The sequence below is a fragment of the Pipistrellus kuhlii genome, unplaced genomic scaffold (genome assembly GCF_014108245.1).
Source record: "Pipistrellus kuhlii isolate mPipKuh1 unplaced genomic scaffold, mPipKuh1.p scaffold_m20_p_8, whole genome shotgun sequence".
Lineage (NCBI taxonomy): Eukaryota > Metazoa > Chordata > Mammalia > Chiroptera > Vespertilionidae > Pipistrellus > Pipistrellus kuhlii.
This window is the reverse complement of record NW_023425584.1, coordinates 3,975,324-4,003,034: the sequence shown is the minus strand read 5'-3', so window position 1 is coordinate 4,003,034 and position 27,711 is coordinate 3,975,324. Positions and strand designations below refer to the sequence as shown.

General features: G+C 54.6%; 1 protein-coding gene across 2 annotated transcripts in view; it reads right to left on the bottom strand.

The window, feature by feature from the left end:
* Nucleotides 1-12,993: 12,993 nt before the first annotated feature.
* SH3PXD2B (SH3 and PX domains 2B) overlaps nucleotides 12,994-27,711 on the bottom strand; it is a 71,828-nt gene continuing 57,110 nt past the window's right edge. For both annotated transcript variants that reach the window (XM_036424728.2, XM_036424729.2), the window contains 4 exons: nucleotides 24,826-25,052; nucleotides 22,235-22,284; nucleotides 21,205-21,330; nucleotides 12,994-18,793 (listed from right to left, as the gene is read on the bottom strand). In XM_036424728.2, coding sequence (XP_036280621.1) covers nucleotides 17,234-18,793; nucleotides 21,205-21,330; nucleotides 22,235-22,284; nucleotides 24,826-25,052 — 1,963 coding nt within the window. In that variant the 3' untranslated portion in view covers nucleotides 12,994-17,233. The remainder of the gene's footprint in view (nucleotides 18,794-21,204; nucleotides 21,331-22,234; nucleotides 22,285-24,825; nucleotides 25,053-27,711) is intronic.

The window sequence follows — 27,711 nt, the reverse complement described above, 5'->3', positions numbered from 1 at the left end:
TATTATTTTATGCTAATGATGACTCATTTATGTCAGCCCTTTATCAGCACGTCTCTATTGTACAAACCTACGTTTCTATAAAAATAGAGGTTTTGGGGTTTTTTTGCGACCCACATACACCTAAACCTTTTTATTCGGCTCGTGTTAGCCTCTGAGTTTGACATGCCTGCTCTAGGGTGAAGAGCCAGACCTCCTCAAAGAGGACATGGCCCTGCTTTGGTGAACAGTAGCAAGAGACATCAATGAAATTACTGGAAATCCATCCTGTAGGGTGCTGGGAAGATATCATAGGCGGTATTGCACCAGAGCTTTATGCTATAAAACTACCTGAGGGGCTTTTGTGTCTTGCAGGAGCCTGCTGCTGGAGCAGCCCTGCATCCTGAAGCTGCTACAGAAGAGATGCTGTCTGCACTGCAGAAGCTGGGCAATGGACAGGCTGCACACGCCCCAGGAGCCTGGCCCTGGAGAAGCTACCCATGCTGTGGGAGCCTACTGAGCCAGTAAATGGGAATTCCTAGGGCAGCGTCTCTCCAGTGCCCTCTACTGTCAAAGCTAAACATTGTGCCAACTGGCAAAGGCACAATATTTAAAGGGCCCATGTCCATTTTCACAGAGCAGGCAATGAAGAGTGGGTTTGGATCTGAAGGAAGTGCCAGAGTGGGAAACTCATCATTTGTCAACCATAGTAGTTGCTACGGACTGAATGTTTAAGCCCCTCCCCCCATTCATATATTGAAACCCTGATGTGATAGTGCTTGGAGGCGGTGCGGTTGGGAGGTAATTGGGTCATGGAAGTGGAGCTACCATGACGTTATTAGTGCCCTTTTAAAAGGAAGAGAGCCTGTCTTTTCTCCCTCCCTCTCTCTCTCTCTCTCTCTCTCTCTCTCTCTTCTGTAAGAATACAAAGAGAGAAGGTTTTTGTTGTTGTTGTTGTTGTTTTTTTTTTTTACCAGAACATGACCATGCTGGCACCCTGATCTCAGATTTCCAGCCTCCTGAAATATGAGAAATAAATGTTTGCTGTTTAAACCACGCAGTCTATGACATTCTGTTATAGCAGCCTAATCTAATACATTAGCAAAGGTTGGTTCAGGCAAAAATCCCCAACGAATGTGAAATATATGAAGGAATTCTGATGAAGCACGAATGGATATTTGCATTATCTTAAACTATCACCCCACAGACATCACAAGCAGAAAACAGTGATAACACAAGAAAAAGTGCACAATACCTTGATCAAACGACCAAGCGGACATTGTTTGACTCCAAATGGGATTCCTTGAGAATGACAACGCTTCTTCTGTAGAACTCTGACTAGAGAGGAATGGAAGCATGAGTAAATGTCAGTCAAATACAAATGGAGGACATACAATCATAAAGAGAGAGGCTACATTAAAAAAACAAAAAAAAAAACACGGAGCGGCCAGGCCCGGAGCAGCAGCAGCCAGGTCCAGAGCAACTAGGTCGGGAGCGGCAGTGACCAGACCCGGAGCAGCTGGTTGTGGAACGAACCAGAGCAACAGAGGCCAGGCCTGGAGCAGCCAGGCCCGAAACAGCTCGCTTCTCGCCTGCCCCTGCCCCACGGCGGCCTCTCAGACATGGCTGGAAACTTCTGTGGGAACTTGAGGGTCTGCTGAATCAAGTGATGAAGGCTTAGATCTAGATGTGTTGAGTTAGTATAGGGCTGGGGTGTTGATCTGTGAGTGCCTTGGGTGGGGCCTGGATGAGGCTGGTTGACCTATTTGGAAATGTCTTTTGTGTGAAATGTATCATTGGGCATGTGGTGGTATTATTGATATGAGAAAATGCTAAGTAACTGATTTACTATCTGAAAAGGGATTTACTATCGGGGAAAGGGAGGGAGGAAGAGACTGAACATAAACTGCACCTATAAATGAGGACAATGGGGGATGGGGAGGGGGCGGAGGGTGGGGTGGGAACCTGGTGGAGGGGGGAAGAAATGAGGAACCTTTGTAACAATATGAGCAATAAAGATTGATTTAAACACACACACACACACACACACATAAATGTCATTAAAGCCAAAGAACAGCTGAGAAACTGCTCCAGATTACAGGAGACCAAAGAGACATGATTCTATAAAGGACATTATTGGACCAATTGATAAAATTGGAATGTGAGTGGTAGAGTAGATAAAATTATCAATGTCCAATTTCCTGCAGTGAAAAATTGCTCTGTGATTATGAAAGAGAACATTTTTATGCTCAGGTAAAACACAGTGGTGGAATTAGGGGCAAAAAGATACAATACAGCCCGGGCCTGGTGCTCAGTTGCCAGAGTGTTGTCCCATGCACCAAAAGTTTTTGAGGTCAATTCTTGATCAGGTGGTGGGTTCCATCCTCAGATGGAGGCAACCGATTGATGGTTCTCTTCCACATCAATGTTTCTCTCTTCTTTCTTTCCTCTCTCTAAAAATCAAAGGAACATATTCTCAGGTGAGGATTAAAAAAAAAAAAGATACAGTACGGTACACATAACTTACTTTCAAATGTTTCAGGAAAAATTACACATAAAGAGGGCTAATGATAAAGTGGGGAAAAATGTTAACAATAGGTACATCCACATAAAGGTACTCTTTGGCCTGCTCTTGCAACTTTCTGCAGGTTTGAAAATCAACCTATCTAATAAAGAGAGAATATGCTAATTGACCCTCATACTGTTACAAAGATGGCAGCACCCACAGCTACCCTGTTTTCCGAAAATAAGACAGTGTCTTATATTAATTTTTGCTCCCAAAGATGCGCTAGGTCTTATTTTCAGGGGATGTCTTATTTTTTCCATGAAAAGAATACAGTACACATTTATTGTTAAATGAAAATAAAGGAAATTTATTATCTGTATACGGTACGGTAGTACTGTAGTTGTCAACACAAACCAGACAAACTGTGAATCCTACAGTATCAAGAATTTACTCATTTATTCAATGACAATCATGTCATCATCTTCTGGAACATCATCCTAACAATCCAATTCCTGATTTCCTGGTGAATTTCTTGTGACTCCATTTCTTTCAGAATCAGTGGACCAAATCTCTCATGTTTAGCCTAGTGGGGCCTTATTTTCAGGGGATGCCTTATATTTCACTCAGAAGGAAACCTGTAAGTAGGTCTTATTTTCGGAGGATGTCTTATTTTCAGGGAAAGACGGTAATAAGGAGGGAATATGCCAATTGACTGCCCCACCCTCAGAGATGGTGGCGCCCACAGCCACAAAATGGCAGTGCCCACAGCCAATAAGAAGGGAATATGCTAATTAACTGCCATGCCCTCTAAGATGGCGGCACCCGCAGCCACAGATGGCGGCACTCAGTCCCCTTAGCCCTGTCAGGTGCCTGCCTCTGGAGTCCTCCAGTCCTCTCAGCCCCCCCAGCTTCCCAGGGCCGGCCCAAGGTGCAGGCAAGCCTCAAATGTCTGCTGCCCAGCCACCCAGGGCTGCCCAAGGCTCAGGTAACAGGGCCGGCCGAGGCTTGCGCTGCCGGCAGTGGCAGCAGCAGAGTTGTGATGGGACCTTGCCTTCCCCGGATCACTGGGTCACCTCCCATCCCTGAGGGCTCCCGGACTGTGAGAGGGGGCAGGGCAAGCTGAGGGACCCCCCTTTCCAAGTGCATGAATTTTTATGCACTGGGCCTCTAGTTTCCAAATAATTGGTGGTTCCCCCTGTGTCTTTGGGTCAGCTGGCATACTGATACAGTTGGGATCAACTCAACTTCACTCCTGGCTGAGGGCTGAGTCAAGGGTTGCTTCAGATGTTTCTCATTCTCCTCCGAGCAATATGCTAAACAGGGTACATTCTTTTCATGCCTAAGGCGGTGGTGCAAGAAGACAGCCAACTGCACCAACACAGGTTGAGCCCTCTGCGTGCATCATGATTCAGTCCCTATGGTTCCGATGGAGCCTGCTCCAACCCCTCCCTATTCCAGGTGCTCCTGATAGCCAGACTTGAGCCAATCAGTGTAATTCCAAACACATGAAGGGTTTAGGATGTGTATGTGACCAATCACTGTCAGATTCAGGCCCCCTCTTTTTTTCCTCTTTTTATTATTATTTAAATATATATACATATATATACATATATATACATATATATACATATATATATATAATTATTTATTTTTTTTTTACAGAGAGGAAGCGAGAGGGATATAGAGTTAGAAACATTGATGAGAGAGAATCATTGATCAGCTGCCTCTTGCACATCCCCTACTGGGGATGTGCCTGCAACCAAAGTACATGCCCTTGACCGGAATCGAACCTGGGACCTTTCAGTCCTCAGGCCGAAGCTCTATCCACTGAGCCAAACCGATTTCGGCTTTCCTTTTTTAGAAGAAAGTATCTTGTTTTATTTTTTTTCTGAACATGAATTGGAGGGGGGTGTTGTAAATTTGGAGTTTTGAGAGCCCTCCAGGAAGGGGAAAAATGGGGGCCACTTTGCAAAAGGAGAGAGCCTGCCCAAAGGGGAAGTCAACACGGAGGGAGATAGAGCTGAGAAAGAGGAAACAACCAAGTCCTGAGCATCATCTGAGCTGGATCCAGCGACGCCTGAATCTGCCCCTGGAAATTTTTAGTTCCCTAAATCAGTGCATTTCCGTTTGAATCCCTGTACGCCTGTCCGAGTTGAGTTCCTCTTGCTTGCGGGGGTAGGAAGCAGGTGTTACTTCATGTTGTCTCCCAAGAGCCGGTAGAACCATGCGTGGCGCATGCGCTGGGGACCCGTGGGCCGGGCGAGAGGGCGCAGGCTCACGCCCCGCAGGGTAGGCCTGCCCGCAGGGCCGGGAGCAGCGGGGACCCGCCGGGCACCGAGTCCAGAGCTCCAAGGGTGCAGGCAGTGCGGACCGCCGGCCCCTCACTCCTCGCCCACCCAGCTGAAATGAACAGTCCTCCAGCGGGAGAGGGGGAGTGATGTAATACTTTCAACAATAAAGATTTCAAAAAACCAAACATACCTTCCTTCGCCAGGAAGACGGAGCCAGAACAGCTCCCTCTGCAGGTACGTGAGCCAGAGGGCCGCGGCTTGGTGAGTCCCGGAAACGCCTCCCCACCCCAAACTGCACCCCGAGAGGACTGCGCCCACAGGGGTGACCGCCCGCAACACCTCGGGGCAGAGAAGAGCTCCTCTCCCCCAAAATGTCCGGCGAGGCTCCCGAGGCGGCGCCTCATTGGCTGGCTCTGAGCCAATGGGAGCCAGTGGCCTGGGCTGTGCTGATTGGCCAGGCCTGGATCATGTGCCTATCGCCCGCAGCCAATGAGCGAAGCCCATGCCTTTCAAATCACCAGGACGGAGACGAAGGGAGGATGGGTGCCCGGAGGAAAAGGAAGAAAGGGAGGTGGGTTACCGGCCGCTGCAACTCACAATGTCCACTCCCCTCAAGCGTGATGACTGGGCCCGGCTGGCGTGGCCCAGAGGTTGAACTTCCACCTAAGAACCGGGAGGTTCCGGGTCAGAGCACATGCTCAGGTTGCGGGCTTGATCCCCACGAGGAGGCGTGCAGGATGCTGCAGATCCCTGTTGTCATCATTGATGTTTCTCTCTCCCTCTCCCTTCTTCTCTGAAATCAATTATATATGTATAATATATATTTTATTGATTTTTTTTTTTCCTCACAGAGAGGGATAGAGAGCCAGAAACATTGATCAGCTGCCTCCTGCACACCCCCTACTGGGGATGTGCCCGCAACCAAGGTATATGCCCCTGACCAGAATCGAACCTGGGACCCTTCAGTCCGCAGGCCGACATTCCATCCACTGAGCCAAACCTATCAGGGCAATAAAAACATATTAAAAAAACAAACAAACAACCATGATAATCTGTGTGTGTGATTATATCAATAACAACAACAAAATAATGATAGTTACCAACAATGGAGTGTTTACTAGGTGCCAGCACTGTGCTAATGACTCTACACCTATCAGCTCATGTAATCCTTACACCAGCCCTGCGCGGCAGGTGCTATTCTTCTCACTTTATTGGTGGGAATTTCGTTCTGTCTAAACTCAAATTAATTACCATACTACATTGTCTCACATTACACTGGAATATTTGTTTGATTTTTTTTTTTCTGCCTCCCGCTACCCTAACTGGGTGGGCGCATTCAGGCAGCTGACACTGAGCACTATAATAATGCACCCCACCCCCATCTTTACCACATACTCAACGAGACAGAAAAGGAACAGATCCCATCCCTTGCTCACAGGGGTGCCAGCCTGATGGGAAGACAGACACATAAACACAGGATTACTGTGCGATGTGGTGTTAAGAATTCTTGCTTTTGTTTCCTTCCACACAAAGGCTGTAAGCAGTCTTACTGTAATTCAGTAGTGTCATGAAAAGAGGCTCAAAGAGTGGTAGGCAGTTAGACAGCGTGAGCGTAGCAAGGACGACAGGCCAGGTATGGAAGGTCACCAGCGTGGAAAGCCCTGGTTACCTAGCAATGGGCAAAACTGGGCTGGAACATTGCCTCCAGGGTGACCTTCCCTCCCCTAGCATATCCCTGGTCATGCGACCTTTCCCCTGAATGGTCATGTGGTTCAGACCCTCCCTGACCTGTCCTCCCCTGTCATGTTGCTAGTCATGCAGGTTATACGCCCTTAAAGGGGAAGTGAACATGGGGACCCAGTAGAACATAGCCCTTAAGCATTAAGCCCCCAGGACATGAGGTTCTGACCAGAATCAAATACATCTAGGCCCTAATTGTTTCAGCTGTAAGTCCAGAAAAACTCTAACTCTCTCTCTCTCTCTCTCTCTCTCTCTCTCTCTCTCTCTCTCTCTCTTTTTTCTTTCTCTGCTCTCCTCTCTTCTCCTTTCCTCCTCTCACCCCCCTCTTTCTCTCTGCCTGCCTCTTGCCTTTCTAAATAAACTGCTCTTATAGTTTGAGTCTGGGCTCTGAATTCTTTCTTAGCCAGAACTCAAGTACTGAGGTTGCTGAACAGAGGTCCAGGCTGACTCCACCCGTCTAATGCCTGATGCTGTTATCACTGCCAACAAAAGAATTTTAATTAAAATCAAAATTATTTCTAGCATTATTACAGCATTATTAGATCCTGAAAAGGGTAATCAAACGGGGTGGTTCTGTTCAGATTTCATTTGCAGTTATGAAAATGCGCTGCTTCCCAGTGCCCAGAGTGCCGTCATTACCCTTTCACATTCTCCCACCACGGCTAGTCTGTGCTTGGCTTCAATTGTCTCGTGCCCCTTGACCTAACAAAAGCATTCAAATTAATCCAGCGTGGGAAAGGCGATTTGGGTGGTATTTCCACATTCATGAAATGACATCAAATTACAGCGTACAGTTAGAACCATTTTTTCGTACTGCAATTCTTTTCCTTTTAGAACTATAAAATCCCAGTTTGGTGTTAGCTTGTCTTTGACACGTCCTTAACACATGATAATCTTCTATTAACAGAGAGAGAGAGAGAGAGAGAGAGAGAGAGAGAGAGAGAGAAATCAAAGTCATAACTTTCTATAGGTAACTATCCAATAACTGGACCTTGCTGACCACCATTTCACTTCCACTCATTACTTTCAGAGCTGCCCACTAATAATGGAAAACTACACAGCTTTTCAATGTATTGTCATGATAGAATGCCTCCCTTCAAAGAACTATATTTAACTTGTGAGTTAGTCAATTTATTTATTTATTTTTAAATATGTTTATTGATTTCAGAGAGGAAGGGAGAGGGAGAGAGAGATAGAAACATCCATGATAAGAGAGAATCATTAATCAGCTGCCTCCTGCATGTCCCACTCTGGGGATCAAGCCTGCAACCCGGACATGTGTGACCTCCTGGCTCTTAAGTGGACGCTCAACCACTGAGCCACCCTGGCTGGGCCGAGTTAATCAACTTAAAGTAAAATAGGAGGTAAATGCTGAAGCAGGTGGGATGTGGACATGGCAACATTTGTGAGGTGCTACTCAAACAGCTTGGGCTTAGGAAACACTGCCCTCACCGTGAGAGTTCCCGATTTCGGGCCTTTCAGAAAGCTTTTCCTGATCCTCACCCCGAGGCGAGTTTCCCTCCCAACATCTTGTGTAGCTGCTCTTTTAGGATTCTCCCGTTTCCTGCGGTTGTTTGTAGGTCAGCCTTTGTGGCTAGACCCGTGGTCGGCAAACTGCGGCTCTCGAGCCACATGCAGCTCTTTGGCCCCTTGAGTGTGGTTCTTCCACAAAACACCACGACCTGAGAGAGATAGAAACATCAAGTCTATTTTGAAGAAGTGGCATTAGAAGAAGTTTAAGTTTAAAAAATGTGGCTCTCCAAAGAAATGTCAATCGTTGTCCTGTTGATATTTGGCTCTGTGGACTAATGAGTTTGCCGACCACTGGGCTAGATGATACTTCTCTTAGTCATATCTCCCTCCATCTTCCGCTCCCAGCACCACGCCTGGCCGGAGCAGCCCCAGGATTCCACTGGCCGTTCCTTGCTCTCACGCAGGAAGATGGTGTCAGGATGTCCATACGGGCTCTAGACTCAGTCATCTTGTGCCAAGGCAGTTCTGTCCCTTGGAAGTGCGTCTGTCATGGGTCTGCTGGGGGCCACAGGGATGCCTGTGCAGGCACCTCAGCCAGGGCATGTTGCGCTCATAACTGACGTGAGCGGCTAGTGTGTGTTCTTTGCCGATGTTACGGACCCGCTGTTGGAGGTGATGGTCGGACTTTGGCTCTGCAGGGAGCATACTGCCCCTCCAGGCTGGAGGAGGGCAAGTAGTCTGAAGGGATGCCAGCTCTCCCTTCTCCCTGCCACCAAAGCCACTTGCCAGCCTACCATAGGGCAGCTGTCTTTCAACCCACACAGAAGGGCCGTGGAATATCCAGCTTTCGATGATGGACTATCCAGTTATTGCTGGACTATCCAGCTTTCGATGATGAGTGATAAGCACAGAGGTGGGAACCCTTATCCTTTTCCCTGAACTTGGGCCTGTGAGTGGGTGAGGAGAGGCAGGGCATGGCAACAGCACCTGCACGTCACTTGGTCTTACAGGAGTCCCAGGTCCTGAGGCCACATGTTGGAGGTGCACCTGTGGGCATTCAGGTGTTCCCTTTCTACCCCCACCCCTCACCCCCAAACTGGTACTCCTTAGCTGAAAAATTAACAAGTTGTTTTCTTTTTTAAAATATTTTTTATTGATTTCAGAGAGGAAGGGCGAGGGAGAGAGAGATAGAAACATCAATTAGGAGAGAGAATCATTGATCGGCTGCCTCCTGCATGCACATGCCCCACCCTGGGAATGGAGCCCACAACCCGGGGAAAAGGCCGGGACTGGAGAATCGAACCGTGACCTCCTGGTTCACAGGTCAACACTCCAGCACTGAACCAAGCCAGCTAGGCCCACATTGTTTTCTTAAGGTAATTAAATAGAGGTAACTAGCTCAAACCGGTTTGGCTCAGTGGATAGAGCGTCGGCGTGCGGACTGAGAGGTGCCAGGTTCGATTTTGGTCAAGGGCATGTTATGTTGGTTGTGGGCACATCCCTGGTAGGAGGTGTGCAGGACTCTCATCGATGTTTCTAGCTTTCTATCCCTCTCCCTTCCTCTCGGTAAAAAAAAAAAAATCAATAAAATATATTAAAAAAATAATAAAAAAAAAAAAAGCATTTGCTTTGAGAAGCAGTAAGCACTGGCATGGAGTGTCCTGACTCCTAGGGTCACTCTAAGCTCCTCCCCCCTCCATGGGGCATCTGGTTTGGACCGAAATTAAGACCTTCACGGAAGGTCTAAAGGTCTAAAGCTCCTTGCTGATGAGTCACATAGCTTCTCAAACTTGACCTTCTTAAGTTCCCTCAGAAGCCTGGGCCTGGGGCCTGGGGCTGACCCCGAGCTGCCCAGTGAAACCATTTCTTCAAAGTCTGCAGTTTTCTCTTAAAAGTGCAGGCAAGCTTTATATTCTATTGCACAACGCATCCCTGTTTAGTATAAACATGTGTCAAATAATTTGTTGGTCAACTTGCTTCAATCTTGACTCCCAATTGCCTCCCTCCCCCACTGACGAATGTTGGGGTAGACAAGCAGTTCCAGAAGCGGCTCTGGGTATCTCTCAGCGCACAGCTGCTGTGTGCTGCCCCCAGGAGCCAGCCCCGGCGTGGACCTGAGTCACCAGGTGATCCCGGCACTGCTGAGTGCCTTCCAGAACAAACCCAGAGCTTCTGTGCACCCTCTTCCACACGCCCAGGCTGCTGACGGGAAGCGGAGAGGCTGGTGGCAAAGAGACTTTCCAAGTGAGAATGTCTGTCTGCTCAGCCCCAGGGCCTGGCCCCGTGCAGAGTTGGGTTATGATGAAACAGAGAAACAGTGTTTCTTAACTCGGGTATAAAACGTCTCTGTGGGAACATTTACACTCTGCATTTCCATTTTGGTGATATTTTTAAAAAAGAGGAATAGGCATATGAATGCCAACCTCCACCAACCACTGCGTTCTATAAACACCGGAGCCCCGGGCTGGTACTCCCAGTATCACGGGCTGATGAGAAGAGAACCAAGTTTGACTTACCACATGTTATGGGCTGAATGTCTGTGTCCCTTCAACATTCATATGTTGAAATCGAATCCCCGATGTGATATGTGAAGGCAAGGCTCTCAGGAGGTGAGTAGGCCGTGCGGGTGGGGCCCTGATAGGTGAGAATGGTGCTCTTCTGAGAAGAGGCCAGAGAGCCAATTTGGTCTCTTCCCACCACGTGAAGATACAACAAGAAGTGAGCAGTTGCCGAAACTGGTGTGGCTCAGTGGATAGAGCGTCAGCCTGTGGACAGAAAGGTCCCAGGTTCGATTCCGGTCAAGGGCATGTACCTTGGTTGAGAGCACATCCCCAGTTTGGGGTGTGCAGGAGGCAGCCGCTTGATGATTCTCTCTCATCGATGTTTCTAACTCTCTATCCCTCTCCTTCTCTGTAAAAAATCAATAAAATATATTTTTTAAAAAAGAAGAGAGCAGTTTGCAACCCACAAGAGTGCCCTCCCCAAAACCCGTGAGTTCTCTGAAGCAGTGTATTTGACCACAGTAAAAAACAAAAACAAAAACAAAAACAAAAAACATGAAAGCAGCTTAGCAAGTCCATGTTCACATCAGCAAAGACAGGACCTGGCTCTCCAGTCTCCTCCAAGGACACCCAGTGGCTGCTGCCTACTTCCCACCGTGCCCACGTGCCCTCTCAGGCACCTGACCCTCCGCAGAGGGACCTCCCGATGCCCTCCACGCGATCCCGAGACCCACCCAGGGAGAAGAGCACAGCTCCTGCCAAAGGAAGACCGAGCGTTGGCCGGGCTACTCGGCGGAAGATCCTAAGACACACCGGCCAAGTCACAGTCCTCAGATGCTCGCTCGATGGGGCCTGGACTCAGCTGACCTCCGTGACGCTCTGAGTAATGATGAAATTCTGGGATCTACGACGGCATTTCCCGAAGCACGCTCTGTGGGATGCGCCTCGGCGTTGGGTGGAGAAAAAGAACTTCGTGGTCAGATGCCATCAGGAAACACGGGATCAGCGCAGGGTAACCGGGTTCGCGATGGCAGCTTCTCAGGGCCTTTCACAGGCGGCGTGTGACTCGGGTCCCCGAGGAGGAGGCTTGGAAGATGCTCGCACGGTGGTTGCCAAGTGGATCTGGCCACACGATGCTGTGCCATGATCATGTGAGGGGCCGATGTTCCATAAACGCGCGGTGGAAAAACTTGCATTTAGAGGAAAGTAATAAAATAGGCGATGAAGCTGCCCTGGGCCGGGGTGGGGGGGTGGGGGTGGGAAACTGCTGCCCCAGGGCCTCACCCCGCCAGCCGCCTGTTTTCGTACAGAGCTAAGAATGGTTTTTACAGGCTAAATGGCTGCCTTTTGAGCAGTTATGTAAGTCCTTGCATAACATTCTGGTTTTGCCTCGTGGCTCCCAAAGCCCAAAATATTTACTATTTGACTCTTTAAGCAGTTTGCCAACGCCTGCACTGGGCAGCGAGAGCGTTTGGAGAATATTAATTCCGCGTGTGAGGCACACATGACTTCCAGGCCTCCTCCCAGCTCCGTGGGAAAGGCTTTCTGGCCCCCGTCTTACAGATGGGGATGCGAAGCCTCACACCGAGCTCTGTCTGACCCAGCACCCATCACCGTTCCTTGGTCAGCGGTTTACAAAGCGGGGTCCGTGGGCCCAAGGCAGACGCATTTAAGACTGGCCACTGAAGCACAGTGGAAAATTAGATCTTTTCATTATAAGTTTTTTAGCTTATCCTTTAGACACTCTTAGTTTTGTTTAATTATTTTATTATAATGAATCAGCTGAAATGAGCCTAGTCAGCAGCCAACAGACAATGGGGAAATCCATTCGGATTTCTCCGGGTCAGGCCAATAGCAAGTAGACTTCCAAGTTCATGTGCAGCTGTCCATTCGAAGTATAGGGTCCTGTGATGCTGTGAACACTAGTATTAAAGCTGGATTGCCCTGAGTGGGGAGAGTTACAGCTGGAATTAGGGGGAGGGACTGGCTAAGGGTTGTAGCTCAGAGAGAATTCAAGGTAGAGCTGATGTGAACATGGACTTGCTAAGCTGCTTTCTTGTTTTTTTGTGTGTTTTTTTTACTGTGGTCAAATAATCAATATAATATATTAAATAATAATAATAATAATAATAATAATAATAATAAAAAAGCTCAGGCAATACCCTCCACCTCCCAGGAGCAGATGGCCTGGGCAGTCCCTGCAGATCCCCCAGTCTGCCCCACACGCACCTGCCTGGCAGGCAACAGGAGGAGCTTGACTCCCTGGCCATGCCACGTGCTCCAGTGTGGGCGGAGCTACCATGTGGGAGACACAGTTCCTCTTTGGTTCTCTGACAACGTTGTTGGCAGAATCAAGGTGCACAGGGCCCAGAGAGAGAGGTCAGCCCTGTTCCCGGGCAATGCCCACACAGCAACGCTCACATCCGCTGCCGTTCTCGGACCTCAAACCCGCAGGCCAGAAACTGTGCACCCGCTCCGCAGCCCAATAAGTCACAGACACGGCATCTTCACAAGGACGCTTGAAACCAGTCAAGCACTATTTATTTTATTTAAAAAAATGGGAAAGAAAAAAGTCTAATGGTAAGTATACAGTCTATACATGCTACAGCTAATGGTTCACCACCACCCCCCTCACATTATATATCCTCACGTATTTTTTCTGTGTTAAAAAGGAAACAAAAAGCGCCACCAGAATGTGTCCATCTGCCGAAGGGGACAGGAGAGGGGAGTGTCCAGGGACCGCCAGCATCGTCCTGGGAGTGGACACGCCGAAGCCCGCCGCTCCTGGAGGGACGCAGGGATGGCCCGCCGACGTGACGGCTTCCCGATGTGGGACACGTGTCTGTGGCTGAGGTGACCACTGCTCCTCACCACCCCCGGACGTGGAGGGGGCGCCATGAGCAGTGAGATGGGCACAGAGGCATGGGCGGGCATATAGAGGGGGACTGTAGGGACACCCCCTGTGGCCTCAGAATTGCTTATTGCTCTCACAAGCCTGGCGGGGCACCTCGAGTCTACAGAAGACCCCAAAAGTGCTGGCTGTGGCCCTGGGTCTGGCTTCCTCCAGGAAAGAGATCGAGCCCCCTGGTCCCTGGCGGGAACTAGGGGGCCTCCTCCGGAGGTCAGGGCAGAAATGGAGAGGAGGATAGAATGTGGAAGCGCAGGGCAGCGCCAGAAACAGGCCTCGCCCCACAGAGCCGGATGGTCGGATGGTCAGGGCGGTGGGAAGGGTCCTCGGCAGGTGGTCTGCATGGGCGGTGGCGCCTCCTGAGCAATTCCTCCAGGCCAGTGGAGGGCGCCCTGCACCCTCAGGCCTCCTCCGCATGAGCCAATGGCCACTCGTTCGGGCCAGCACTTGACACTAGGTCATCTTTGGTCTATGGTAGCGGCCGGCATACTGTGGCTCGCGAGTTGCGGTTTGCCACTCTGTTGACGAATGAGTTTGCCGACCACTGGCCTATGGCATGGCATGGCTGCTTGCAGCAGAAGCCCTGAAGGATGGCCCGTGGATGGCTAAGGCTGTGATGCGCCCACTGTCACAGTCCCGAGACAAGGGCAGGACCTCCCAGGAGCAGGGGGACCCGATGGGTGGAGACCTGGCACAGCGGAAGGATGAAGGCCGAGCCCCGGACCTGCTCTTTCTTGATGTCCAGTTCCGCTCTGTGAGGGCGGGAGCTCCCCGTGCCGGTCGGTACCTGGTACGGGCCAAGGCCTTCCAGACCCGGGGAGAGCCGCACCTGCCCTTTAATGTGGCCTTTGCTCTCTTCTTCCTCCCGGGAATGAATCCCTTGTGGGCTCAGGGATATTTAAGGCCGAGAACGCAGCCTGAGAAACCACGGGGGTTGGGGTCACAAAGGCTGAAGCTGGAGGGGGCCTCGGATTCTGTAGAAGCGGTTCTGGCCCTCCCCATGCCTCTACCGGGGACAAGGACATACCCCCACCAAACGGCAAAGAGGCTCCGAGCGGAAAAATGTCAGCAAAGGCCCGTTTCATCTTGTGGTAACCCTAAAACTTGGATTTTCCAAAGATGGTGGTGGCACCCCGAGCTGCAGTTTTACCCAAAGATGCGAGATGAAATGCAGGAAGCAAGCAGGGGAGCAGAGGAGCACTGGCCTGTAATCATGGGGCAGGTGGAGGAGAGACTCAAAGCCACAGGGAGGGTCCCCGCCTCCCGGGGGCGGAGGTCCCGGGCGTGGGAGACAAACCCCGGATCCCAGGCTCAGCGCGGTCACTGCTGCTATTTGCATGGAGACAGGAATGTGGCCTCACCCCCTGAACCTGGATTTTCTCACTGCAGACCGGGGCTGACCTCACGCACCTCCCAGGGCTGTCTCGAGGACCATGCTAAGGGGTGTGTGTGTGTGTGTGTGCGTGAGTGAGCCCCGGTGGCCTGCCGGAGCTTGGGTGGGGGCTGTTGCTACAGCCCGAGGCCGATCCCCGATCCCCATGGCGGGAACTCCAGGCGAGTTCTGCATTGGCTCTGCCAATTGCTCACAGAAGAGAGGCCACAGTCCTGGAGGGTGTGAACATAAGTCCACAGTCAAGGTCAGCGAGGGAGAGCCACTGCCACCAAGGCCCCCCTTCCAGATGCAGAGGGAGGGGTCTCAGGACTCAAGTGCATCTTGAGGAAAGAGCAGTGAACAAGAGGAATGTGGCTTTAGGGCCTTCAGTTCCCATCGGAACAACAACAACAACAACAATAAAGGCAGGTTCTTTCACTTGCAGAAAATCATTCTGCCCAGAGAAAGAACACGTCCCTGCCCGCCCGGCTGATCCCCGGAGGAGGGTATGAGGTCAAAGACAAGCACCTTCAGTGGAGTCAGCAAACGGAGGGCGAAGCTCCTCCAGCCGGGCAGGGGCCGCGCCGGCCTGGCGGCCCCGCGCCTGGCGCGGTAGGAACTCAGGCAGAGCCTGGAAAGTTCCATGAAAGTGAACCAGGACAAAAAACACAAAAATTTAAGAGTTCTGTCTTGAAATGTAGTCAAACCCTGCGTAACAGCCTCATCACAGGGGAGTGAACCGAAGTGGATCAAACACGCAGGACAACATGCTATGGGGCCTCCTCCCACGGTGGGGACCAGGAAGAGGGGGTGGCCCTCTTCCAGCCTTCTCCCTTCTCCCCCCTCCCCTAGGGGCCAGGGGGCGAGCAGGGGCAGCGGGGAGCACCTCCGGGCCCCGCCCCCTGGTTTGCGGGGATGGGACTTACAGGCGGGCTGAAGGGAAGAGAGGGTCTGGGGTCTGAGGAGGCTCCTCCTGCAGACACAGCCAGAGCCGGGGGGGGGGGGGGGGGCTTTGGCACTGCAGGTGGGCAGCGAGCACCCCCAGGGAAGCCGGCTTTGTGGTCCCAGAGGCCTGGCAGCCAATGAACACCGACTCGGAGCCTCTGGGGCAGGACAGGGCCAGTCCTCTCCTGCAGGGGGGTGGGGAGGAGGCTGCCCCCTCACCCTCAGGCGGCCCGGCCCACAGGCAGCTCTGGGCCAGGAGCCCGAAACCCCGGGTCCTGGTTCTAGTCCCGTATGTGGCCGTGACTCCACGTGAGCCACACCATCAACGTGGGTGGGAGGGCTGCCTGGGTTCCTCCCGGTGAGACAGTCAGGGGGCGTCGGCGGGGGAGGGAGGGGAGGGAACCAGGAGAGCCAGAGAGGAGCGGGCAGCAGCAGCAGGAGGACAGGAGGCGCTGCCTGGCCCTCGGGCCCCTGACCCCTGCGGGGGCCCCTGCTTGCTATGCTCAGCCTGACGGAGAACCAGCGGCTGGTCTCGGAGCCACCAGGGGCCCTCCGGGCTGGCATGTGAGGCCACCCCAGCCAGCTCCATCTGCTCCCTACGCTCTCTCCCTCCGGGGCCCCAGCACCCAAGGCTCTCCCTCCCCTTCCTAGCCCCCGAGTTCCCTCCTCTGTAAAATGGTCATCATATCACCAGAGAGGGTTGCTGTGCGGGTTAAACACGAACGCGGAGTGCCAAGTACCGTTTGGCACCGACTCGCTACTCGGCAGAGGGGCGCTCGGCACGGAGCACGGCTGTCCACGGTCCTCCTCGTTCAGACACACACGGAGATCCTCGCTCTGAGTGGACAGGCGCGGGGTGCCCCGGGCGGGGACTGTCCGGAGGCTGGCACCTGCTCCAGGCTGGACCCGCCCCTGCAGGACGGACCAGGCTCCCGGGACAGAAGCTGGGAGGCGGCGGCCCGCGCGGACCCCCAGGCCCACGCACTCGGGGGGCAGCTGAGAGGCCCGGGGGCCGGAGGCCTCGGACAGAAGGACACCCCCCGGGATCGGGCACTGTGCCCCCCTCTACGGAGCAAAGTCCTTCCTGGTACCGGGCGTTTGGGAAACGGGGTGAGAAAGTCACCGGCCTTTTGGACGTGGAGCGAGCTGCCACGGGCTGGACGGCTGCCCGGGTCTGCCCTTCGCTGCGCGGGATCCACACACCGGGAGTCCTTCCGCGGGTTCTCCACGTGGCGGGTTCGGGTCCCGGAGGCCTGGGGGGTCACGGTCCCGCTGCCGGGCGGGCAGGGAAGCGGGGTGGCGACGCCACCGGCCTTAAGGCAGGGGTGCGAGTGGAGAGAAAGCCAGGGCGGGGCCGAGGCGCCTCCGGGGCCGTCTCCACCCACGGGAGGGAAGGCACCACAGCCCCCCGGAGCCTGCCTGCCTGCCTCGAAGCCGCGGAGGACGATAAATTAAGAGGCGTATTAAATACGTGGGTGGGCCCGGCGGGGGCTCGGGGCCTCCGCCCCGGGAGGCGGGGGGCTAGGGCTTCTTGCGGAGATAGTTGGAGGGGATCCAGCCTTCCCAGGCGGGCGCCCCGCCGAGGACCTGGCAGAACCACCAGCCGCTGCTGCTCCTCTCCCGCACCTCGAACACCGTCCCCTCCTGGAAGCTGCTGGCGTCCTCGTCCCCTTCGAAGCTGGCCACGGCCACGTACAGGTCCCTCGGGCTGTCGGCGCCGGGGAGGGGGGCGGCCGCCGCCTTCTCCCTGCTCTCCCCCATCAGCCTGCCCGCCCCCCGCGGGCCCGGCCCGCCTCTCCCCCGGGGGTCTTCGGGGCCCCCCGAGGAGTTGGCCAGGAAAGGCTTGGCTTTGGGAGGGACCAGCAGGGCCCGGCCCGGGGCAGGGGGCGCCCTGCCTTCGCCGGCCTCGCGCTGCTGCGGCCCCGCGGGCTCCGGGAGGGGCCGGGGGGAGGCGGAGGCTTTCTTGGGGGGCGGCGGTCTGCGGGGCGGGATCACGGGTCTCTGCTGGGGAGCCTCCTGGGGGGCCTCTCGGAGAGGCACGGGCACACTCTTGGGCGCGGCGTCCGCGGCCTTGGCCGGCTTCGGAGGGGGCCTGCAGGGGACCTCCCTGGGGCCGAGCCCGTCCTGTTTGCCCGTCCCGTCCGGAGCGCGACCGGGCCCCTCCCCGGGGAGGAAGCCGCGGCTGGGGCCGGCGTCCTGGCCGCCAGCAGCCTGGGGGCCGCTCTCCCCGTCCGGCGGGGGCTTCTCGGGGGGCTTGGCGGGCCGCAGCTTGCTCCTGAGGTTGCAGATGTCCAGCTGCTCTTCGCCCGGAGGCGCCTCGACCCGGGGGGAGGAGGCTGGCTTGGGCCTCACCTGAGGCTTGGCCTTCAGGAAGGGGTTCTGGGGGGCGGCCTCCGGCTTCTCCTCCGGGGGCTCGGCCTTGGGTTTGGAGATGGGCCGGAGGTTGGGCTTCTTCACCTCCTTGGCCAGCACTTTGTGGCCGCACTCCAGCCCCATCTCGTTTCTCAGCTGGAACACCTTGCTCTTGTCAGGCTTGGGCTCCGGCTTCTTGCCGTCCCGGGCCGGGGGGCTGTGTTTGGCCGGAACCATGGGCAGAAGCACGCCGGGGGGCTTGGGCGAGGAGCCCCGCAGCTGCTCCAGCCGCTGCCGCTCGCGCTCCTGCAGCTCCCCTTCCGACTTGATGATGGACTCCTTCCGGGGAGGGAGGCTGGGCTTCTCCTCCGGGGCGAGGTCGGCGATCTCCTCGTAGCCCGTGCCGGGCACGTCGGGGGGCGCCCTCCTCAGGCCCTCCTTCCCGCCCTTCCAGTCTTTGGGCCTCGGCACCCCGGGGTCCGCGGCCCCGAGCGGGAGCGGGGCGTCGGGCAGGGGCCGAGAGGGGCCCCCGGCCTCCCCGCCCGCGCCGCCCTCCATCGCCGCCTCCCCCAGCCGCAGCTGCGCCATCTCGTTGGGCAAGGGCGCCAGGAAGTTGGGCCTCGAGGCGCTGCTGGTCTTCTTGTACTTGTCGATGAAGGTCGCCGGGGCCCATCCTTCCTTGTCTTCGATCTGGATGTACCACCAGCCACTCAGGTTCTTCTCGATCACCTGGGCGGGGGGTGGGGGGGGGAGAGGAAAGCACTTAGTAGGTGTGATTCCAGAGCCGGGGGAACAGAGGGTGTCGGAGACCCACGTGCACCCGAGTCCCGGAAGCCGGGATGGGCACCCAGCAGGTCCCCGGACAACGTCTACGTGGACAGCAGCCTCTGAGACTATCCTGTGTCAGCAACGTCGGCCGTGCAGGCGGGCTCCGGTCTAACTCTGGATTCCCCCGGAAGCAGGCCCTGACACACGGACACGGGCACAGGCAGGTGGTTTGGGCGATGGCTTCAGGAGGTCACGGGTGAGGGGACAGGGAGCGTGAGGGCCTGTTATGAGCAGGTTTTGCTCTGGGCAACTGGGCTTCATCCACCAGGGACCCTCCGAGAGACCATGCAGAATCAGACCTCCCCACAGGGGGTGTGGGGGTGGGGGGGGCAGTCACCCCGGGACGCACAGTCCTGTCCCCCAGAGGCTTGCTCCCCTCTCTCCGGGGGGTGCCCTCAGGTAACCTGGGGGGTAGGAAGCCGTCAGCTGCGGGGACCTGGATGCAGCTACAAGTCAACTCGGGTGGCTGGGATGCAGGACGGGCCCTCCCGTGGTGTCTGCAACAATTCTGAAGTTCAAGGGGAAAGGCATAGGCCGCCCAAAGCAGCCCTGGCCGCTGCTCCTTTGGCTGAGCACAGACGGAGTGGCTGACGGGTGCTCACGGCCATGCTGCATGAGACATGTGTATCCTTAAAGGTGGGCACCTCACCCTGCTCAAGTGTACACACAGGGGAGCTGATGATGATGGAGGCGAAACTCACTGTCATCTCACCGCCTTCCCCCTCTGGGACACACACGCACTGAGGGGAAGGCTGGGTGGGTTCCCCCTCCGTATGTAAGATCTTATGTTACCTGTTGTTTAAACTAGCAGTCGCCAACTTCCGGACCTCACGGACCACCAGGGGTCCGCGGACCGGCGGTTTAAACCACCCATACTGGTCTTCTGTGAGGGCAGCCCACGCCAATGAATACCCGGTTCTCTGGCAGGCTCTGTGCCTGCCATCTGACTCGTGCTCACAACTGCCCCATGACATGGGGGTTATGATCCCATTTCACAGATGCAGCACTGAGCCTCAGGAGAGCTGAGGACTCTTGAGGCGGGAGTGCAGGTGGGCTCAGAGCCTGAGGCTTTCCCGCTCTCTGGCCCTGTCCCGGAAAGGGGAGGAGCCGTGCCAGGGTAATAAAATGCGGGCACAGTTCAGCTGCTGCACGCTGCGCCCAGCTCGGAGAGGGGGCAGAGGCTGGGCTCCGGGGCCTGCAGTCCCAGGTTCTGGTTCTGGCTTCACCACTTACTGCCCAGATGGCCCTGCACAAACCACATTGCCGAGGTTCCACACCAAAGGGACAGTGGTAAGAACAGTGACACCCGCTGTGGGTTTTCACGTTGGCCACAGGAGCTCACGCACACAGCAGGTGGCTGGTGCGGGAAGGCAGACGTTGCCTCTTATTAAGCTACAGCAGGGATTACCGAGAGAGCAGGGCACGTGGCAGGCATCTGCCTAAGTCCCATTGGACGCTCTCCAGAAAGGGCGCCGATACACGGGAGCCCTTCACCTGAGGGCGACTGGCATCCCTCCAACACTTGGCAGCTATGGTAACAATTAAAGACGACTCTGGGCATGCAAGCCATGGTGGGTGCACCCGTGAATTCAACCATCGTGCGTACTAAGAGTAATCAAAATGAAATACATCGGGGAGGACTTGCCAAGCTTACACTCTGTACAAAGTACTGTTGTGAAAGCGCTAAACATTTGTGTTCTTAATGATGACTTGTGGGAGTTTTCACTTACTAGAGAGAAGCTCAGAGCTGTTACGAGTAAAAGCAAATTCAAAATCAAAAGAGCAAGGAGGAAAGAAAAGGAGCCTGATCTTCAAAACCAGAGACACCTAGGTTCAAATCCCAGCTTCACTACTTACTCGCTATGGAACATGAGCAATGTACCTAGCCTCTCTTTGTCTCAGGTACATCTGTGAAATGGGCTGAAGATACTGACTCCTCTCGGAACTCCTGTGAAGACTTGTATGCAACAGACCTGGCACAGAGAGGTGCCTACATCATCATCATTACACACGTTAGGAAGACACGTAGACCAGGCAAGGAGGCAGGAGCGCCTGGTCGCGCCACTGCTAACACAATGTGGTTCTACCCATGAGTTCTGAAGGCTAATGCGATACTGAAACGAACTGGGAAGCAAAATGAAAGAAGAGGAAAACAGAAGATGCAGAATTTACCATAAGGAAAAAAAAAAAAAAAAGACTTGGTTAAGCCAAAAACTTTATATAATGTTTATACAATGTTATTAACCGATGTTACTACAATAACTTAGGAAAAAAAAAAAAAGAATCAAGGGTAGGACACCAGGTTCGCTCACCTCGACCTTGAGGCCCGCCTGGAAGCTGATGCCATCGGGGATGGTTGTCTGGAACTCGGCGATGGTGTAATACTCCTCCTCCACCTGGGGTGGGATGGGGGGCTTGGGCAGGTTGAGACCCCGAGGCTGGAATGATGAAACACAGGGCTAAGTCCCATGAAGCTCATTACCACGGCGCCGGGGGAGGGGAGATGCTGTGTGTGTGTGTGTGTGTGTGTGTGTGTGTGTGTACTCGCACTAAGGGACTCGGGCACACGATCATCCTCAAGGGGCGCTGGTGGACCCATGGACCAAACAAAGAAGATCACTCTGATCATCGTCTCCTAGATGGGTCACTGGCCCTTCGGCCTGAGAACGCAGAGATGAAACATTGGCCAACAGTCATGAAAATGTGAGGCAAGACAATATTCCCTGAACTGCAGAGGCAGCGAAGGCGGTGGAAAGAACATCTTGGGTGAGAATCTATTCCCGATTCTGTGTGTGACGGGGGACAAACCACACCCCTTCTGGAGCCTCAGTCTCCTCTCCTGTGGAATGGGCTTAATACCAGGGTCAGCCTGGTGGGGCCACTGCAACCACTCCACACGGGAATGGAGTGGAGCACCCAGTGCACTGCATGGCATGCAGCAGGTGCTCACTAAGTGGCAGGCGTGAAAAAAAGGGGGCTCATTTTTCAACGTATTGGTAAGAAAGATACACAAAGAATTTAAAAAAATGTATGCAAGTCAAATATCAGAATGGCACCACAAACGATATTTGTATCTCATCGCAGTTCCGGTCTTGAGTGACCCTGTTTGAGGAGACAGATAAGACAAAGGGAGGTGGGCCCAGAAAGCAGAGGGCACAGCCTGAGGCCTGCCACAAAGCCACGGGCAACCTGTCTTTCCACCCGTCAGTGGCACGTGCCACCTGCCAGCCTGCTTCTCCAGGCCGCGGTGTGCCCGGGAAGAAGGCATCTTGGGAGAGGGCGAGGTACGTTTGAGGGGCTGGTGTCACACACACTCACTCCCCAGAAGCAGGGGCTACTTACTATGGTCATATCCCGGCGAGGAGGGGGTCTCTGCCTCATCTTGGGTGATCCTATAGAAAGAGGAGAGCGTGTGTCACACACGTGCGGAATTCTGCAGATAAAACTCCTGAAGGGGACACCGGGGAGGCCTGTTCCGACCTACACAAGGTGGGGCAGAACGGCCTGCACAGGCGTTAGGAGCCGTGTGACCCTTCCCATGGGAAGAGCTGGATTCGGAAGGGGCTCAGGACACAGCCTGTGCTGGAACGCTGGAAAGCTTTAGAGGAAGGGCAAACGTGGAGGCTTTATATGTTACTGATTTTTTACAGAGAGGAAGGGAGAGGGATAGAGAGTTAGAAACATCAATGAGAGAGAAACATCGATCAGCTGCCTCCCTCACACTCCCTAGTAGGTATGTGTCCGCAAACCAAGGTACATGCCCTTGACTGGAATTGAACCTGGGACCCTTGAGTCCACAGGCCGACGCTCTAACCACTGGGCCAAACCGGTTAGGGCTAGAGCAAACCTACTTCAAACATGTAAACAGAACCAAACCAACGTGGGCTGACGACTTGAGGAATTTTTACTCTGGAGGTGGGGTTGCCCTCCCTCAGGGCCTCAGGGTCAGGAAGAGGGTGACTGGCTAAAGGCAGGCTATGAGAAAGGCACCTCGTGCGTTGCCAGAGCTGGGTTAGCACGGGTCTGCGCAGAGGCGTAGTTTGGTGGTTGGGTTGTGGAGATGACTGCTCATCTCTTAAATAACTATCTCCCCTCTGCCTTCTATTATAATACATAGCAAGCAGGTTAGCCAGACACTTAGGTGACTGTATAAAGACTACATTTCCCAGACTCCCTTGCAGCTAGGTATTGCCATGGGACTAAGTTCTGGTCAATAGAATGTGAGAGAACGGGAATGGGGCAGCTTCTGAGTCAAGCCTGCCGCTTCTCTCTGCCTCCTTTTCACTGGTTGGACTAGTGGTGAACCATCCTAGGCTAGAGGGATGAGGGCACCACACGATAGGTGCAGTGTGATAAGATTCTTGGCTGCACGCAGTTGTTATAGCAGCCCGTGACATGTATCTGAACTTTTTAAGAAATAAACACCCGCTAAAAAAAAAAATAGAATAAAAAATATTAAAAAAAAAAGAAACGTCTAAATTATTCAAGCCACCGTTGTTACAGGGTGTATGCTGGTGATGGTGGTGGGGGGCGTCTTTGTTTAAGCACCTGAACCAATCGCAACACGAGGTTTCCGGTTTCCATTTGCTCCCCTAGGCTCATGGGGACCCTCCTGTGCTCTTGGCCACGGAAGAACAGAATCACAGATACCAGGTGCTGGGCAGACCCCTGCCACGGCTCGCCAGTGCTTTCTCCGAGCGGGGGGGGCAGAGAAGGTGGAACTCAGGAAGCTCTTGGACTAAAGGAGCCTCTATACACAGCTGGAGCAGCCCAGCCAGGGACAAGTGACTTCACTCCTCCAACTAGCTTCTGCTCTGGACACCCGGACAGAGCTCCGGGCGTGCAGATGGGGGCCTTGGGATGTGGCCGTCAGGAATGAGGCCTGCCCTCGGGCGTGCTGGGGATATTAAGCCGTAAACTATACAAGGGGGGGCCTCGGAGAGCAAGATGGATAAAGAAATGTTGGCGTGAACCTAACTTAAAAGGGTCAGCTGTTTCTTCCTCTAGCTCAGAAATGGGCCAGTGGAGGGAGCACGGGTGCAGAGCCAGGTGGGCCTGGGTTCAAGGCCCAGCCCCACCGTTGACTAGCTGGGGGAGCCTTGGACAAACCACTTCATTTCTCTGTTTTCAAATCTGAAAAATAAAAGTTAGTGCCCGGCTGGCGTGGCTCAGTGGTTGAGCATCCGTTGACCCATGAACCAGGAGGTCACGGTTCAATTCCCGGTCAGGGCGTAGACCCAGGTTGCAGGCTCGATTCTCAGTGGGTCGGGGCGGGGGGGGACATGCAAGATGAAATCAATCAGTAATTCTCTCATGCTTCTCTTTCTCTCCCCTCTCCCTTCTTCTCTCTGCAATCAATAAGAATATATTTAAAGAATTACTTAAAAATTAAAGTAGGAAGTCCCTCAGAGGTGGTTATGTGGAGTCCATGAGAATGATGGTAAGATCCCGGCACAGCCGAAACCAGTTTGGCTCAGTGGATAGAGCATCGGCCTGCGGACTGAAAGGTCCCGGGTTCGATTCCGGTCAAGGGCATGTACCTTGGTTGCGGGCATATCCCCAGTGGGGGGTGTGCAGGAGGCAGCTGGTTGATGTTCCTCTCTCATTGTTTCTAGCTCTCTATCCCTCTCCCTTCCTCTCTGTAAAAAATATATATTAAAAAAGAAAAGAAAAAGATCCCGGGCGCACAGTAGGGGCTGGAGAAACAAGGTCTCGATCGCGGTGAGACCGTGAGAAAACAGGATCTGGAGTAGGGAAGCGGTGTTTCTCCACTCGGGCTCTGCGCCTTGCTGGCGGAATGACCTGGAACAAGCTACCTGGGGTTTCTGAGCCCCCACTTTCTTATCTGCAGGAGGAGGGGAGTGCCCGAGGAGCAGAGCCCAGAACCTCGCCCCCCAGCCCCTCAGCCTCCGGACCCGGCGGCTGTCACTCACTCTGCTTGGCGTCGCCGTCAGGCAGCGGGCGGCCTTCGAAGCGGCCGTCCCTCTGGCTGCTGAGCGGCTCCCTCTCCCTGCCCGCCGCGTTCGGCGGCCGGGAAACCCCATCCAGGTCCAGGAGGCCTGTGTGGGCGGGAGAGCCGGGGCCCGGCTTCAGGGAGAAGGGCTCCCCGCTGCTCTTCTTCAGGTACGAGGCTGGGGCCCAGCCCTCTTTGCCCTGGTACCTGGGAGGAGGAGGAGGAGGAGGATGCTGGTCAGGTCGTTCTGCCAGGCCCACAGGGAGAAGCCACACGCCTGCTGTGAACCACATTTCCGGGCCCAGATGGCGGGAGCAAGGGTTACAAGGGCCCAGGGCCGGAGGCTGGCACGCTGCCTGCCGCCTCCTGGCAAAGCCACAGCCCTCAGAGCTCGGCAGGCAAGGCCGTTCCGACGTGGTCTCTGCGTGCCTCCCAGCCTCGGCTCTCACACAGCCCCCATGTCCCACCCACCCTGCTCAGCCTGCAGCCTCCCAAACGCGCTTTCAACCCCTGTGCCCCCCGTTCTTGGAGACCCTCTGCCCGCAAAGCCCCTTCCCCCGCCCCTCCCTGCTTCTCCTTCCCAGCTCTGCTTACACCACGTCCTCTCCGAGCCTTCCCCGGGCCTCACGGAGAGCAAAGCCCTCCCTCCACAGCGCCCAGTGGCCTGCACAGGCCACGACTCCACTGCCTGTGACACGGCTGCCCTCGCTCTGCCTCCCAGGTGGAACGCGAGCTCTGGGCAGGCCAGGCTGGCTGCATCTCTGTGTGCGCAGGGCCTCAGTGCCAGTGAGGCGAATCCGTAAAAGGGAAAACTGCCAATGGGCTTGGCACGGGGACGTGGCCTCCGCTAACATGCCTGTCCCCTCACAGCCATCGCCGCAGGGACAGCAATAACGGTAACGGTAACGGTAACGGGCACCGGGAGGGCCCCTGCTGCCCCGGGCTCTGTGCTTTGGAGCGGCCGATGGATCTCATCCATCCGAGGCCGGGAGGTGGCCGACGGGCTCTCAGCCCTAGGCGGCTGGCACCGTGCTGGGCCCCTAACCTCCATGCTCTGCTGCCTCTTCCCTGGCAGCTCCTCCAGCCCCGGGCACAGGGTGGGCGAGCTCTGTTCCCGCTGGTTACACACGCATTCCTGCATTCCGACGGGGATGGGGGATGAGGCAGGTGGGGGCTGGTTCCTGGTCAGCTGGTTCCTGGTCACCAGGCTGACACCGGACCGTGGAGTGATGGAGACCCTGACGGCCCAGCTCACTGAGTTCTCTTTAGAACAGCGGTCGGCAAACTCATGAGTCAGCAGAGCCAAATATCAACAGCACGGTTGACATTTCTCTGGAGAGCCAAAAACCGACTTTTGCGCCTGATTTCAGTCGCACCGTACGTGTGGTATTTTGTGGAAGAGCCACACTCAAGGGGCCAAAGAGCCGCACGTGGTTCGCGAGCCGCGGTTTGCTGACCACGGCTTTAGAATCCCGTAATTCTCCGCGTGGAACTCAGTTTAATGGCAGACCAGTGGGGTTGGTCTGCATCACGGGCGTCCTAGAGCCGCACACACGGCTGGTGACGGTCACCTGTGCCCGGCTCTTCTGAACAACCATGTTCAGTGACATCGCGCGGGGCGCGTGAGATTGACCGTGGTGGGAGTGTTTATACCACGGACGTTAGCACGCAACTCAAGAGCATTTTCTCCTTGGAGAGCCGATGGTTAAACGCCTACCTGCGTGCGCTGGTCTGGTCAGCGGAAATTAGGGGCCCGCCCCTTTGGGGGAATGGACACACCTAACTGACCAGCAATGATAGGGGATAGGGCCACGTATCTTATTAAGAATTACTGGAATCTTCCCTCTCTCTCCCAATTTTATTTTTTGGGGAGACAACCAAATTTTTGGTGGCCTAAAAAGAAAAAAAGAATTACTGTAAAAAAAATTACAAGTAAGGCCCTAGCCAGTTTGTCTCAGTGGACAAAGTGTCAGTGCACAGACTGAAGGGTCCCAGGTTCGATTCCGGTCAAGGGCAAGTATCACTGACATCTAACAAGGACCCTGGAAGGCAGGTTCCGTGGCCCTGCCCGAGTGCATGCAGGAGGCAACCAACTGACGCGTCTCTCTCACATGGATGTTTCTCTCGGTCTCTCCCTCCCCCTTCCAATCTCTCTAAAACATGGAGGAAAAAATATACTCGGGTGAGGATTAACAACAACAACAACAACATTACTGAGCAAACTAAGTAGAACCGTGTTACAGTGAAAAAAGGTCCTTTATAACTGAAAGCACGTTTATTTATAAGGAGATAGAAATCTGAAGAGTCTGGTGTCCGCCAATTCTAAAATACCTGCCCTTTGCGCAGGAATCAGCCTTGTCTGGGCTGGGAAATGTCAGCTGCATACCACCCGCAGCCCCAGCGGGAGGCAGCGTGTGCAGAGGCGCGTGGGCTCTGGGTGAGGGAGGCACGGGATCAAATCCTGACTGTCCCTGTCAAGCTTTGGTGGAACCTTCAGATGGCCGCAGCCCTGGCTGGCATGACGCTGCAGCCTCAGGAGGGACCCGGAGCCATCTACATGTCATCCTGAATTCCAGAGCCACCAGGTTCCAGGATGATGTGTCGTGCGATAAGATGGCATATACGCTCAAGATGTTATGCACCGCCGTCATGCTCCTCCACAGACCCCAATTCTGGGGTTCCCCTCCCTCAGGAAGCCCTGTTTGGTGCTCCCCGCTCTCCGTGTGTCTCTCCAGCACCCTGCGGGCCACCCTGGCCGGGGTCTATGGATGCCCCTGCTCCTGAGCCTGCCGGTGAGAAGCAGTGTGGTTATCCCAGCCAAGTCCCCAACGCCCAGTTCGGCGCTCGGCGTGTGTCTGTGGAATGA